The sequence below is a fragment of the Giraffa tippelskirchi genome, chromosome X (genome assembly GCF_054371585.1).
Source record: "Giraffa tippelskirchi isolate mGirTip1 chromosome X, T2T-mGirTip1v1.2.pri, whole genome shotgun sequence".
NCBI classification, from domain to species: Eukaryota; Metazoa; Chordata; class Mammalia; order Artiodactyla; family Giraffidae; genus Giraffa; species Giraffa tippelskirchi.
The window spans coordinates 102844696-102860029 of record NC_137289.1 but is presented as its reverse complement, the minus strand read 5'-3'; the positions used below and the strand labels follow the sequence as shown (position 1 = coordinate 102860029).

Genomic DNA, 15334 nt, shown 5'->3' with positions numbered 1-15334 from the left:
TTTTTTTTTTTTATAAATTTATTTATTTTAGTTGGGGGCTAATTACTTTACAATATTGTAATAGTTTTTGCCATACATTGACATGAATCAGCCATGGGTTTACATGTGTTCCCCTTCCTGGACCCCCCACCCACCTCCCTCCCCATCCCATCCTTCTGGATCATCCCATTGCCCCGGCCCTGAGCCCTTGTCACATGTATCGAACATGGAATGGTGTTCTGTTTCACATATGACAACATACATGTTTCAATGCTATTCTCCCGGAACGTCCCACCCTCACCTTCTCCCTCAGAGTCCATAAAATTGTTCCATGCATCTGTGTCTCTTATTCTGTCTCGCATATAGGGTTATCGTTACCATCTTTCAAATTCCATATATATGCATTAGTATACTGTATTGTTGTTTTTCTTTCTGGCTGACTTCACTCTGTATAATGGGCTCCAGTTTCATCCATCTCAGTAGAACCGATTCAAATGTATTTTTTTTAATGGCTGAGTAATATTCCATTGTGTATATGTACCACAGCTTCCTTATCCATTCGTCTGCTGATGGACATCTAGGTCGCTTCCATGTCCTGGCTATTGTAAACAGTGCTGCGATGAACATTGGGGTACACGCATCTCTTTCAATTCTGGTTTCCTCGGTGTATATGCCCAGCAGTGGGATTGCTGGGTCAATATTACTCTTTACAGCATCGGACTTTACTTCCATCACCAGTCACATCCACAACTGGGTGTTGTTTTTCCTTTGGCTCCATCTCTTCATTCTTTCTGGAGTTGTTTCTCCACTCTTCTCCTGTAGCATATTAGGCACCTACCAACCTGGGGAGTTCATCTTTCAGTGTCCTATCTTTTTGCCTTTTCATACTGTTCATGGGTTTCTGAAGGCAAGAATACTGAAGTGGTTTGCCATTCCCTTCAGAAGATCTGAATGGTCTTTTTTTTCCCAAAGAAGTATACAGATGGCTAACAGTCCCATGAGAAGTGGCTCAGCATCTTTAATCATCCCAGAAATGGAAATTAGAACCACATTTAGATATCACTTCATGCCTATCAGAATGTGCATCATCAAGAAGATCGCAAATAGCAAGTGTTGATGATGATATGGAGAAAGGGGTACTGTAGAACACTCTTGAAGGGAATGTAAAAGTTTTACAGCCACTGTGGAAAACTGGGAGTTTCTCAAAAAAACTAAATAAAACTATCACATGACCCAACAATTCTACTCCTGGGCATTTGAAAAAAAGAAAAATTGCACTCCAATTTTTATTGCAGCACCATTTACAATTGCAAAGACATGATAAGAACCTAAGTGACCATCATCAGATAAATGGATTAAAGAATATGTGAATGGGGAGAGGAAAGGGCAAGAAGGGTTAGATAATTAAGAGATACAAGCTACTATGTATAAAATGTATAAGCTACAAGGATATATGGTAGAACCCCAAATATATAGCCACTATTTCATAGCAACTGTAAAGGGAGTAAACCTTTAAAATTTGTGAATCACTACATTGTACACCAGAAGCTTAATATTGTACACCAAATATACCACAATAAAATCAATGCAAAAATCATAAATAAAATATTAGCAACCATAAAAAAAATCAGTAAATGATTTCTTATTGCAAACAATGTAGGTCATGAAGCAGAGGGCTTACATAGTCAAAGTATGTGCATGCTAAGTTGCTTCAGTTGTGTCCAGTTTTTTGCGACCCTGTGGACAGTAGCCTGCCAGGCTTTTCTGTCCATGTGAGTCTACAGGAAGAAATACTGGAGTGAGTTGCAATGCTCTCCTCCAGGAGATTTTCCAGACCCAGGGATCAAACTCTCATTTCTTATGTCTCCTGCATTGGCAGGCGGGTTCTTCACCACTAGTGCCAACTGAGAAGCCCCATTCAAAGTACATATTCTATCAATCAATAGTTCTATATTTAGCAAAATTATCCTTCAAAAATGAAGCAGAACTAAAACATTCCAAGATAAACAATAACAGGGAGAATGTGTCACCAGCAAATCTGTACTGTGGGAAATCCTAAAGGTATTCTTCAGGATGAAATGTAAGGACAGTAGATGGTAACTTGAATCAAAGCTAAGAAATAAAGCACAAATAAAGGTAATTATCTAAGTAAATGTAGAGAGAGTATAAATATATTTTTTTGTTTGTAACCACTTTTTTCTATCTGATTTAAAAGACAAGTACAGGAACAATAATTAAAAGCCTATGCTAATATGGTTATAATACATAAAGTTGTAATTTGTTACAATAACAGCATAAAGAGGGAGAATGGAATTATGTAGAAACAAAGTTGTATATGCTATTGAAATTAAGTTGGCAAGAATTCAAACTAGATTGTAGTAAATTAAGAATTAATGGTAATCCCCATGACAACCACCAAGAAAGTTACAAAATATATATGGGAGAAACAACAAAAGGAATTGCATAGTACACTATATTATTTAAAACCAAAAACAGAAGTAATGAAGGAATAAAGGGATGAGAAAAGACAAGATATATAGCACATCTACAGACATAAACTCTATCTTATCAGAACTTACATTAAATGTAAACAGATTAAATTCTCAAATTTAAAGGCAGAGATTCACAGAATGAATAAGGAACATAATTTAACTACAAGCTATGTGTATTTAGGATTCAAAAGACACAAGTGATTTGTTATTAAAAGAATGGAAAAAATATGCCATGTAAACAGTAAACAAAATAGAGCCAGAGTAGCTATACTACTATCAAACAAAATAGACTTAAAGGCAAAAAATTGTTATTAGAGACAAAGAATCATATTTTATAATTATAAAAGGATCAGTCAATCAATGACACTACAATTATAAACATATATGCTTTTAACAACAAAGCTCCCAAACACATGAATCAAACAGTGAGTGCATTTTAGGGAGAAGTAGATGATTAAAAAATAATAGCTTGAAATTTGAATACAACATTTTTAACTATGGCTAGAATACCTAGATAAAAGATCAGCAAGGACTTCAAAGACTTGAAAGCTACTGTTAACCAATAGACCCAAAGACATGTACAGGACACTCCACAATACAACAGCAGAATACACATGCTTTTAAGTGCTATGGAACATTATCCAGAATAGACCATATATGTTAAGCCATAAAATAAGTCTCAATAAATTTGAAGAAATTGTAATAATGCAACATAATAAAATAAAATTAGAAAAAAATAGCAGAAGGAAATTAGGGAGATTCAAACATATGTGGAAGTTAAACACTTCTAAATAACCAATGGGTTAAATAAGAAATCATTAAGAAATTAGAAAATGCTTGAAAATTATTGAAGATAAAAACACAGCATATCAAAACTTATTGGACACAGTGAAAATAGTATTTTGGTACTACTTAGGTACTATAGCTAATAGTACTTAGCTATAAATACCTACACCAAAAAATAAAAAAATTCTGATTAATAACTTAATCTTCCACCTTAAAAAGAAAATTAAAACTAGAAGAGAAAACTAAGCAGAAAATAAGCATATTGAAGAAATCAAATATTTAGCAGAGATAAATGAAATAGAAAATTGAAATAAATAAAGAAAATCAACAAAAACAAAGTCTGATTGTTGAAAAAGATCAACATAATTGGCAAGCCTTTAGCAAGACCAAACTAAAAAAGAAAGAAAGAAAGAAGGCTCAAATTATTAAAATCTTTGATGGAAGTGGGGACATATCTACTAACATTGTAGAAGTAAAAAGAATGACAAGAGAATACTATGAATAACTGTATGACAATGGATTAACTAAGATACAAACAGTAAATTCCTAGAAATTCACAATCTACTGAAACTGAGCACAGAAGAAATAGGAAATCAAAAAGGCAGATTTTTAATGAGTAAAAAGATTAGACTGCTAATCAAACAACTTCATATAAAGTAAAGATTAGGCCCAGGTGTGGTTTCACTGGTGAATTCTATAAACCTTTTTTTTTAATAATGCCAACTCTTCACTAATTCTTTCAAAAAATGGGTATGGTAGCACCTCCTAACTCAGTATATGAGACCATTTTTATCACATCACATGAAATTGTATAATGACATCAAAACAAAAGAAAACTAAGAACCAATATTCCTTATGAATATAGATGCAAAACTCCATAACAAAATACTAGCAAATCAAATCTAGCAGCATATTAAAAGGATTCTGTTCCATGATCAATTTATTCCAGGAATGCAGATTGCTTCAACATTTGAAAATGAGTCAAGATAATACACTCTCTTAATAAAATAAAGGACAGAAATACACAATCATTTCAATAGACACAGAACATGACTTGACATGATTCAATACCTTTTGATTATAAAACACTCAAAAAGCTAGGAATAAGGAAATGTTCTCAACCCAAGGAGCATTTACCAAAATAAAGGCATCTGTCATCATATTTAATGTTGAAAGAAAGAATATTTTCTTGTAAGATCAGAAAGAAGACCATGATTTCCATTCTTGCCATGCTTTTTTCACCATTTTACTGTAGGTACTAGTCAGAGAAATTGTGCCAGAATAACAAATAAAAGGCATCCAAATTGGAAAGAAAGGAATAAAATTATTTCTATTTTCAGATGACAAAATCATATATAGAAAAACCTAAAGAATCTACAAAACAATGATTAGAGAGAATAAATGTTTAGCAAAACTGTAGGATATAAGATCAATATACAAATATCAGTTGTACTTCTGCACCCTAGCAATGAACAACCCAAAAATAAAATAAGGGAAACAATTTTGAAAATAACATGGTACCCAAATTGGAAAGGAAGAAGTAAAATTCTCACTATTTGAAAAGAGACATGATACTATATAAAGACAATCCTAAAGACAACCAAAAATCTTTTAAAATTAATAAATGAATTCAGTAAAATAATAAAATACAAAATCAATATACAGAAATTTGTGGCATTCCTATATACTAATAACTCTCAGAAAGATAAGTGAAGAAAATAATCCAATTTATAATTGTATTAAAAATTAAAATACTTAGAAATAAATTTAACCAAGATGGTAAAAGACATGTACAATGAAAATTGTAAGACACTGACAAAAGAAATTGAAAACACAAAGAAATAAGGAGATATCCCATTTTTCTTGATTGGAAAAATTAATATTTTTAAAATATCTATACTACACAAAACAATCTACAGATTAAATACTGCTGCTGCTAAGTCACTTCAGTCGTGTCCGACTCTGTGCGACCCCATAGACGGCAGCCCACCAGGCTCCGCCACCCCTGGGATTCTCCAGGCAAGAATACTGGAGTGGGTTGCCATTTCCTTCTCCAGTGCATGAAAGGGAAAAGTGAAAGTGAAGTCGCTCAGTCGTGTCCAACTCTCAGCGACCCCATGGATTGTAGCCGGCCAGGCTCCTCTGTCCATGGGATTCTCCAGGCAAGAATACTGGAGTGAGTTGCCATGTCCTCTTTCAGGGGATCTTCCCAACCCAGAGATTGAACCCAGATCTCTCTGTCTGCATTGCGGGCAGATTCTTTACCATCTGAGCCACTGTGGATGATATTTACATATATATGTACATTAGGCTTACATAATACACATATACATCTATTATGCATATATATATATGTATATATATTAGGCTTAGGTAGAGGATAATGGGTGAAGCAGGGAGTTAGAGTAGTTGAGGTTACGAGCTGAGGTAGAGGATTTTTCTGTGGAGAATAAGATATATCTTACTCTGAGCCAAGAGGAAATGAGCAGGGGAATGTCGAAGCAGAGAGGGTGCTTGATAGAATTAACAACTGAGGGTGAGGATCTGGATCTTCTCAAGTAAGGAGAAGGTGACCTCATCTTCTGGGAGCATGGTTGAAACATGAAATAAGGCAGAAATTGTTCTGAATAGCTGCTATAAGGAATGGGACATAGATGATCAAATTGATTGACAAACAGGCCAGGGACAGGCGGTAGATGACACAGAGTATGAAACTAAAGTGGGGCCAATACATCTCTGTACTTTTTCCAGAATTGGGGAATAACATAGAGTGTAACGTATATGTAGGACAGAGATGAATCAGGTGACCAGACTTAAGGAACCATGTTGAGGTGGAAGAGAAGGCAGGTAGAGGAAGCCAAGAGAAAGTAACTCGGATCAGAGAGCAGGAAAGGATGTCACTTCTCTGGGCCTCAATTTCCTTATTCGTCAGTAGAGGTCAGTTGTGAGCACTACCTAACAGTTTTATTACCTGTAAACATGGACTGGAAAAGGAATAGACAGGCTGATTGGTTGTGAGCAAGGTCATGCCCAAATGGGCTAGAAACACACTTATAAAAAGGTGAGAATGATAAACTTGTCTCTTTATGAAGTACACTTTTTTTTCCACTTTCTGGCCATGTCTTTCTCTCTCTGCTTGACAAGATTGTCATCTCTCAAAGAAATGGATCAGTGTCCATAAATTTTTCTCAGGATGAGACTGCCCTTATTCTTTCCTAAACTAACAGATCAAAACTTACAGCACACACATCCTCACTACATCTAAACTTTGGCAAACAAATCCCTGCAGGCCAAACAGGAGTCTCAAACCAATATCAGCCTCCTAACCCAAGTGGAAGGAGACAGTTTGCTTACTTTTGTTACACAGAGATATCCTCTGAGGATAAAAATTTTCAGGAGGCTCTGAGGATAATCTCCTAAAGGAAGTTATCCCTCGATGTGTTTTGGGAAATAAAAACCTTCTTGGAATAAGTATCTTTGCTTCCAAGGAGATTTCTTGAAGGGTAACAAGATTCATTTGGACATATCACTGCTGGGCTATTCATTTAAATCCCAGTCTACAATCTTTATGTACACTGTTTGCAGTGTTTTCAAATAATTCTATAATAAACATTCAGACCTTGATTAAACTTCAACCAGAACTTGCATTTGGCTTTAGGGAAAAAGAGGGGAGATTTAAAGAAACTGTGCAGAGACCTGGGCTTCATTTCATAAAGCAAAACTGAACAATCAACCAACAAAAAAACAACAACAGCAAAAAAAAAAAAAAAACAAACACCAAAGCACAGCAAAAACAAACTAATAAAAAGTACCCCAAAGGGTGCCCAGGAACTGGTATAGGTTCAATCATGAGAGGCAATCAGACATAGTGGAAGAACATGAAATCTGAGTACAAATTCTGCCTTGAACTTCCAAGCAGTAAGCCCTTGGACAAGTAGATTTCCCTTTCTGACTTGTAGTTTCTTCTTCTGTAAAATAAGGGGAATGATAGCTATATCATGAAATAATTGTAGGATTCAATGAGAAAACATGTGCCAACTTCTTGTGCATTGTATATGGCAAAAAGGGTACTTAGTAAATGTTACTTTTCCCTTTACCATCTTCATCTACTTAACCTACAACATGACAGGCAATGTCTCCAGTGTTATTGCACCAGTCAGAATTTTTCTTTAGTAATTGAACAACCCAGGACTCCCTTCCCCACTCTGCCCCAATCTATTTTCTTGGAGATAAGGGCATTATGTTGATATATCTCTGGAACAAGGTAATCCACTGAGATTCTCACCAAGAAAGAATGTTGCTCACCTTTGACCACAAATTTCACAGTGTCACTGCTGCTCAGAGCCTAACCATCCCTTGATAGTACAGAAATAGGAACCTGAGTCATCTACCACTGCAGGCTTCAAGAGTAAGATACTGAAGATTCCTACTTTGTTGGGTACTTGGTTGTTAGTCTATTCCTTGTACCAAACATAACTGATGGGAGGAGAACCCCAAGCCTGGCATTGAAGGCTAACCCTCATTCCTTTGGGTACCGTGAAGCCATAGCCACTGCCAGTCAAGACAAAAGAGGAGACTCTGGGAAGTTACAAGGATATGAGAACACAAGGCTGTCATCCATGTTGAGTCTACAGTTATGAATATCTTTGCAAAGGGAACTAAAAAAGGCTGCTGATGTGGGGAACAAAAAGAAATAAGACAATTTAAATAAAAAGAATTTCCTTTGAAAGAGTAGGTGTCATTTTGTGTTATTTGGGGATTTGTGCTATTTGGAGTTAAAAAAAAAAATCAACTGACTAAAACAAAGCCCAAACAGATTTTTTGTTTTGGTTTGGTTTTCATTTTGCTTTGTTTGCTTGTTTTTGTTCGGAGTTTTTGGTTTCTCTGAAGTTTTGGATTACCAGGGGTCAGACTTTTGTAAAATTGTCAAGCTAGCTAAGCTTATCTTGACTAATCCATGCATACCCTTCCCCAGAGTTTCTCTGCCAACATTTATCCATTCTCTGATAACCTGATCCAATATACTTATTTTTATGAGTTTTAAGAGAGTCCAAGGATACAATCAGGCTATGGGTGCTGGAATTTCTGGGACACTTGAAGGAGTAGAGATTTGAAGGCCAGAAAGCCTTCCCAACATTTATTAAATTCTGCCATGAGAGTGATAACCCTGAGAATATCCTGTTCACTACCTCTGATTAGCACATATAACTGAAGAGAGACTATGTAGAGGTAAACTAAGGTCTCTGGGTTTCTCAGGATTTTCTAGGATTACAGTCCTTTATTGGGTCTTTGCTTACCAGTACTTTCTTAACACCCACAGTGACTCACGTTTCTGGACCCGGAGTTCAATGATCTTATCTCTCACAACTTGGTTGCCTTCAGGGGTCTGCCAAGTGACTTCACATGTGTAGTGGCTCCGGTCATCCATCTCCAGGGTATTCAGTTGGAGGGACACATCTCCTGGAACCTCATGATTTACATGTAGGCGGCCCCGGTACTTTGCTTGCTGGATATGGTCTCCAGAGGAGTCACGTAGAAAAATGGTGACTGAGTCAGATCCACGTTCTACCAGCCACTTTACTAAGACTTGTGTATAGCCTTGCAGAGGACCATAGGTACAGGGAATATTTACATCCCCTTTCCAAGGCCCTGTCACACTCTCAGGCACTTCCAGGATGGGATGTCCTGAAGAGGGGGGAACAGAAGAAGGAAGAAGACACAGATGGTACACTCATCTGAGAGCTAAGATGGCAGTGGCAGGCTTCAAGAGGGTTCTGAGAAACACACCCTTAACTCATACATTCAGATTTCCCATGCTCTTTTGTTCTCTGCCAGCTCTCTCATCAATCAGAACCAGTCCTTAGAAGGAAAGTTCTAAAGTGTTTTTTTTTTTTTTTTTTTTTTAGCACTTGTGAGTTTCAAGTTCTTTTCCTGTCACTGCCTTGCTTTGAAGTGACCCCGTGTAAGTCAATTTACACCATGGTGGACCTACTATCTTCATATACTATGTAGAAATTCTGAATGGAATGATCTCTAAGGATCCTAAAAACTCTAATATTCTGTAAATCCTTAAAAAAAAACCTCTTTCAACATTTTCCAAAAGTATGGGAGCAAACGCTGAGCAATGGGGTCTGAGCTATTTTACTGCATGTAATTATGCACTTGGAGAAATGCGGTGGCTTCAGAGTTCAGAAAGAAAGGACTATCTACCCTGCTTATTCCTCACTGCTCCCTCAGAAAGGCTCAGTGATTGGGTCCTTGCACTAAAATCATATTCTGGAAGGGAAGAAAGAGGCAGGCAAAGGACAATTCTCAGAGTGGAAACTTCTATAAGATGCATTTCTGTTTGGAAAAATCATTAGTTATTGTTAAATATTAAAAACAGGCAATTTGTAAGCTTGACATTTTTTCTGATTTCTATCCTTTATTTATCTTCTTTTTGGTTTCTCTGAGTTCTCAGCAAAAGTACATTGGAAAATTTCATCCTGAGGAGGAATGGAGAGGAAAATGTCTGGAAGGGAAAAGGTTCTGAGTATAATCCTAAAGCTGATTGTGGTAGGAATGGTGGTAAGGCCAAAGGGTGATTATTTCTTGGCTTGCTGGGAAAGGAAACTAAGGAGGGAAATTTGGGGGTGTTGAGAGAGACACCACCTTCCATCAACAATTTCCATTCATAAGCTCATATCTTGAGGATTTTGTGTTTTATTTAACTGGAGTCAGGAATGAGGGATTGTATTTAGATATGTCTTTATATCTCTCTTAGGAGAGGTAGTTTCAAAGTGTAGAAAGTAAAAGAGTTAGTCGCTCAGTTGTATCTGACTCTTTGCAGCTCCATGGAGTATAGCCCACCATGCTCCTCTGTCCACAGAATTCTCCAGATAAGGATCCTGGGGTGGGTAGCCATTCCCTTTTCCAGGGGATGTTCCTGACCCAGGGATCAAACCCAAGTCCCCTGCATTGCAGACAGATTCTTTACCATCTGAGCCACCAGGGAAACACTTACCAAATAAAAGATTTTTATATACCCTGAGATTCCCAGGCTTTAATCAAACAGATGAAAGATAGAGTGGGGGCATGTGTTCTAGCTCCCAGAAAGTATTGCCAAATACCAGGGCTTCTACCAATGGGAACGCTAAAGTCTAGCCTTTGGCCTGTGCCCTAAACAGAGACTCTAGTACAGTTCCTTTACAACCTGCTGGGACCTACCAAGTTATGGACAGGTAATAGTCATCCCTTGGTTGTAGGGAAACTAGAGAGGACACTTTAGCAATAAGGCGGCTTGGTAGCCAATGTGAAATGTAGGTCAAATTAAGAAATACTCATCACTTTCCTGGAAAGTTGGGTAGGGGAAAATCTATTTCAGGAAAATCCCAACTCTTGGAGAGACACTTTGCCCATTATGGATCCTTGCAAACCACCAAATGGTGAGGTACTTGGTACAACAGGGTTTGAAGTACCAGGCAGGATGGAATTTGGAGACTTCCAGTATGACATAGCTAGAAGGGCTTTTAGAATCCACCTAGTCACATTCCCTCATAGTACATATGGACAAGCTGAGGATCAGTGAAAGAACGATGCTTACTCAAAGTCATACAGAAAGTGATACAGAAAGTAGGGGCACAGCCAGGCCTGGAGGACTAGAATGAAGTCTTTCAGATGCCACACTGCCTCCTTACTTTTTAAACTAATTAATCTACCAGCCACAACTGAAACCAGCACCTTGTTATCTGGGCCTATTTGATATGGTTTAACAGTGCTATCCCAGGGCTGGAAAATATCCTCCTGACAGCCTAAAAAATATTTCTCTCATCTGCCAACTGCTTTCTGAGAAATCTTTCCCAGAACTTCAGAGCTTAGCTCTCCTCCCTCAGGAGATTGAATATTATTCAAATATTTCATCCCTTCAGAGGAAAGAAAAGAGCTGGGCATTGACTCAAAGGGCTTTGTTGGAAAACGTTTTGAGTTGAGAAAGAAGGGCTAGTACTGGGGCCCAAACTAGTCCTGGGACCTGGACTTTAAAAAGTAAAGAGAGCTGTGGCTTATGTGATGATCCTAAATCAAGGAAAGGCCTGGTTTGACTGGATCTCCCCTTTATGAGATCCATTATGGGCTCCATTTAAAATTTTCATCTTTGCATCATCAAACAGGCAGTGAGGTCTTCTGATGACCCTGAACATCTGTGTCTGGCCTCTCTCTCCCTATTAGAATGCTCACTCAATAGAGGATTAGCTTACATAATAGATATTTGAAAAATGTTTATAGTGTTTATGAAACTCAAATGTTAGGATTTATTTTTATTATTTCAACATATGTCTTACATTGAGAGGCTTTTTAGAAGTGAAGCCACAGTCCTCCAGAGCTTGGTAGGGTGTTTTGAGATCAGCCAAACTGATCTCCTCACTATACAGATGAGCTGGGGACACTGAGATTAAAGGAGAAGGAAGGTATTATCAGCCATTCAGTTTGTTCACAGTCTCAGGTCTGTGGTGTAAGACTCTCCACACAAATGAGAGACCTGCTTCTAGGTCTAAATGACCTCCACAAGCTGTGGAAGGAACAACACACACACACACACACACACATACATGGTTTAAATTTAACATTTACAAAATGGTCCTCTGAACTCCAGTCCTGTCTCTTTAATTCCCAACTCAAATCAACTGATTTGGAGAAAGTAGAGAGGTGCACTCTAAAATGTATTACTACTACTACTACTACTACTAAGTCACTTCAGTCGTGTCCGACTCTGTGCGATCCCATAGACGGCAGCCCACCAGGCTCCGCCATCCCTAGGATTCTCCAGGCAAGAATACTGGAGTGGGTTGCCATTTCCTTCTCCAGTGCATGAAAGGGAAAAGTGAAAGTGAAGTCGCTCAGTCCGACTCTTAGCGACCCATGGACTGTAGCCTACCAGGCTCCTCCGTCCATGGGATTTTCCAGGCAAGAGTACTGGAGTGGGGTGCCATTGCCTTCTCCGCTAAAATGTATTAGAGAGTGAAAATATTGTAGTTGTAGAAAGAACACTAATTTTTAGGAGCATTAACTCTGCTGCTAATGCTCTGTGGCCTGGAGCAAATTATTTTCCTTCTTGGATGATTTAATTCAGTGTCTCTTCTAACTCTGCGGTTCTAGAATTTGATGGATCATAGAGACCCAGGACAAGGTGATTTAATCTAAGTCAGTTATGGAAAGTTGGATTCTTTCTAACCATATAAATAGCACCAAGTTAGCACTCATCTAGTCTCTCCTTCTAAGGATATGGAATAAGCAGGGATGAATCAAGGATCCTTTTACCTTATCATGAGTTTCACTTAGCTATTATTCAGACTTAGTTTCCTAAAGGGAGAAGGAAATGGCAACCCACTGTAGTATTCTTGTTAAGAGAATTCCGTGGACAGAGGAGCCTGGTGGGCTGCTGTCCATGGGTCACTGAGTCGGGCATGACTGAAGCGACTTAGCATGCATTGGAGAGGGAAATGGCAACCCACTCCCAGTATTCTTGCCTGGAGAATTCCAGGGACAGAGGAGCCTGGTGGGCTGCCGTCTATGGGGTCACACAGAGTCGGACACGACTGAAGCGATTTAGCAGCAGCAGCAGCAGTTTCCTAAAAGGCTATTTCAGTTCTCAAGTGTGTAAATGAGGATACAGTAAGATTTCACAAAATAATGTTGCTATGAGATAGTTAATCCTCTTTTTGTGTATAAGTCCAGCATTAAGCTGGACAAATTACCCCAGACAAATTGGGCCATGTCCACAGGGAAGTGAGTCATCCCAGGAAGTGGTAAGAAACCAAGTCCTGTAAAGAACAGTTGAAGGAGCTAAAGCTGTTTAGCTTGGAGAAGAGATGAATCAAAGGAACATGGTTTCTGTCCACAGCATTCTAAAGACCTGTCACAACATGGAGAAGATATATTCTTTGTGTCTCCAAAAAACAGGGCTGGGATTCTTTGATAGAAGCCACAAGGGAACTGATTTAGTTCAACACAAGGAAGAATTTTCTAACAGTTGTTTGGATAAACTAGATGGTCTGGACAGGTAGTGGATTCTCAGTCACTGCAAGTATGTGAACAAATATTCTGAGCCCTTGTTCATAACACTGAATGGTGGGTCTAGGTTACTTCTAAGGTCCTATCTAGCTCCTAACAACATTACTTATTCAGAGACTGTATATCTTAACATAGATCCAAACCAGGGAGCATAGATGTAAACATATAGTGGTAGAATTTTAGGTGAAGGACAGTAAATGGGGAAGGGAATTGAGTGGTGTTGGGCACATTTTTAATGTCCCTGAGATACAACAAATACTAGAAAATAATGTGCATGTTTTACAGGAGAGGATCCTTTACAGTTTCTACCCAAACTTATCTCCTGGCTTCTTCAATAATCTTCAGCCACTTCCCTCCCTTCTGCCCAAAGCTGAGAGACTCTGGAGCATTGGCTGACAACAGTCACTCATTTAGCAGGAGTAGGCTTTCCTCAGCAGGCATTCAATCCCACCTCTCCCCACTCCCCCATTTTTGCATGTGCCAACAGTGGCAGACAGGCCCCGTTTTGCTACTTTACCATAGATGACCACCAGTAGGTGGCTCAGGAGCAGCAGGCCCAGTAAGAGCTCCATCACAGCCAGAGCCACTTCTGTCCTTTCTTCTAGCCTCCTGATATTAAAAAGATGAACTCCTGATGGCTTCCAGAGTCTGTGCTTGCTTACTTCCTTTTCTTCCTTATATCTCTCACAGAGACTCCCAGTCTCATCTAACATTCCCCTTCCTTCCCTATTTCAGTACAAGTCACATGAGCACCCCCTCCCTACCCTGCCTGGGGTTGGAGTTTTAACTGTGAGTGAAGCAATTCTTGCCCTTGCTAAAGTATTGATTTGACTTTCCCTGGAGCCAATAGGGGTTTCTGGTCTTTGATTTCCCAAGCTGTGTCTATTTTGTGCTTCCTCAACAAGATGAGGTTGAGGAATAACCTTTGGGATGAGTGTGCTCCCTCCACTATGGGAGTATTTTCCTTTCAGGTGTCCCCAGGTAGAATAGATCAACGTTGCTGGCCTATGCAATATTCAACAGTCATACTGTTAACCCCTGTCTATTCAGTCTATGCAAATAAACAAAGGGTTGTAGATGGGTGACTATGGGCCTCAAAATTCAGGAGATTAAGTTTATTAAAGATATTTTTGTATATCAGTGCTTAAATAATTTGTAAGCCCATGAATAATGCTGTTATGGGGGACTATACCCCCACATCTCCTATAGGGAAAGCTTTCTCTGATAGCTCTGCCTCTTTTGTGGTAAGAATAAAGTTTCCATTACTGCTCACAAGGAATCTATTATTTATTTCTTTAGTTGAAAAGTTAGGTCTGGCATCCAGTGTACTTCCAATTTACTTGACAGTGGTATGGTTTATTAGATTGACCTTTTTAATGGTTTTACACTGGTACATACACCTGACCCATAAGAAAGTGATATTAAGCCTTATGAGAAGCTTAGTTACTTCTCTTCATGGCCTCAGGGTAACTGTAAGTCCACCAGAAGTCTACCTGTAGGTTTGGCACTGTTAACAATCCACTGATCTTTGAAAATATAAACACTCCAAAAGGAAAAATACACCCAACAAATTCACACTGAAGTGTGAATAACATCTGCATTTAGCTTTTTTCTATTAGAGGAATAGAGAGGCCATGGTTGGGGAGGCATGAAATTTGAAGAGAGGGGGAGTGGGTATCCAAAGAGAGACATTTTCTTCTCCACTCCTGTGTGTAACCATCCCTACTGCCTGTCAAGGAGTGATTACATACAGATGATTTGAGGCTGGACAAGGGCTAAGAGGAGACTCTAGCATTTCAGGTTCTGCCATTATCACATGAGATTCTGTTAAGTCCCTCTGGCTTTCAAATTCAGTCCCCCTTGTCTGGCTGTCCCTTGCTTTTTGGTTACTTCATTCAGTCTGCCTCACTGGAACTTTTAATCATTCTTTCCTATCAAGTCCTCACTCAGGGAACCCTGAACTGTGGAGAACACTGCTTTTGTATTTTCCAACCAACATCCTACTACCATCACCACTATTCACACACACA

The 15334-nt window shown here is 38.7% G+C and overlaps 1 protein-coding gene across 1 annotated transcript in view; it reads right to left on the bottom strand.

The window, feature by feature from the left end:
• Window positions 1-13956, bottom strand: part of VSIG4 (V-set and immunoglobulin domain containing 4) — a 34556-nt gene extending 20600 nt beyond the window's left edge. Inside the window, exons 1-2 of the mRNA XM_081565542.1 lie at window positions 13822-13956; window positions 8586-8942 (exon numbers count right to left, since the gene is read on the bottom strand). Of these exons, the coding sequence (XP_081421668.1) occupies window positions 8586-8942; window positions 13822-13876 (412 nt within the window). The 5' untranslated portion in view covers window positions 13877-13956. The remainder of the gene's footprint in view (window positions 1-8585; window positions 8943-13821) is intronic.
• Between the last annotated feature and the right edge of the window lie 1378 nt (window positions 13957-15334).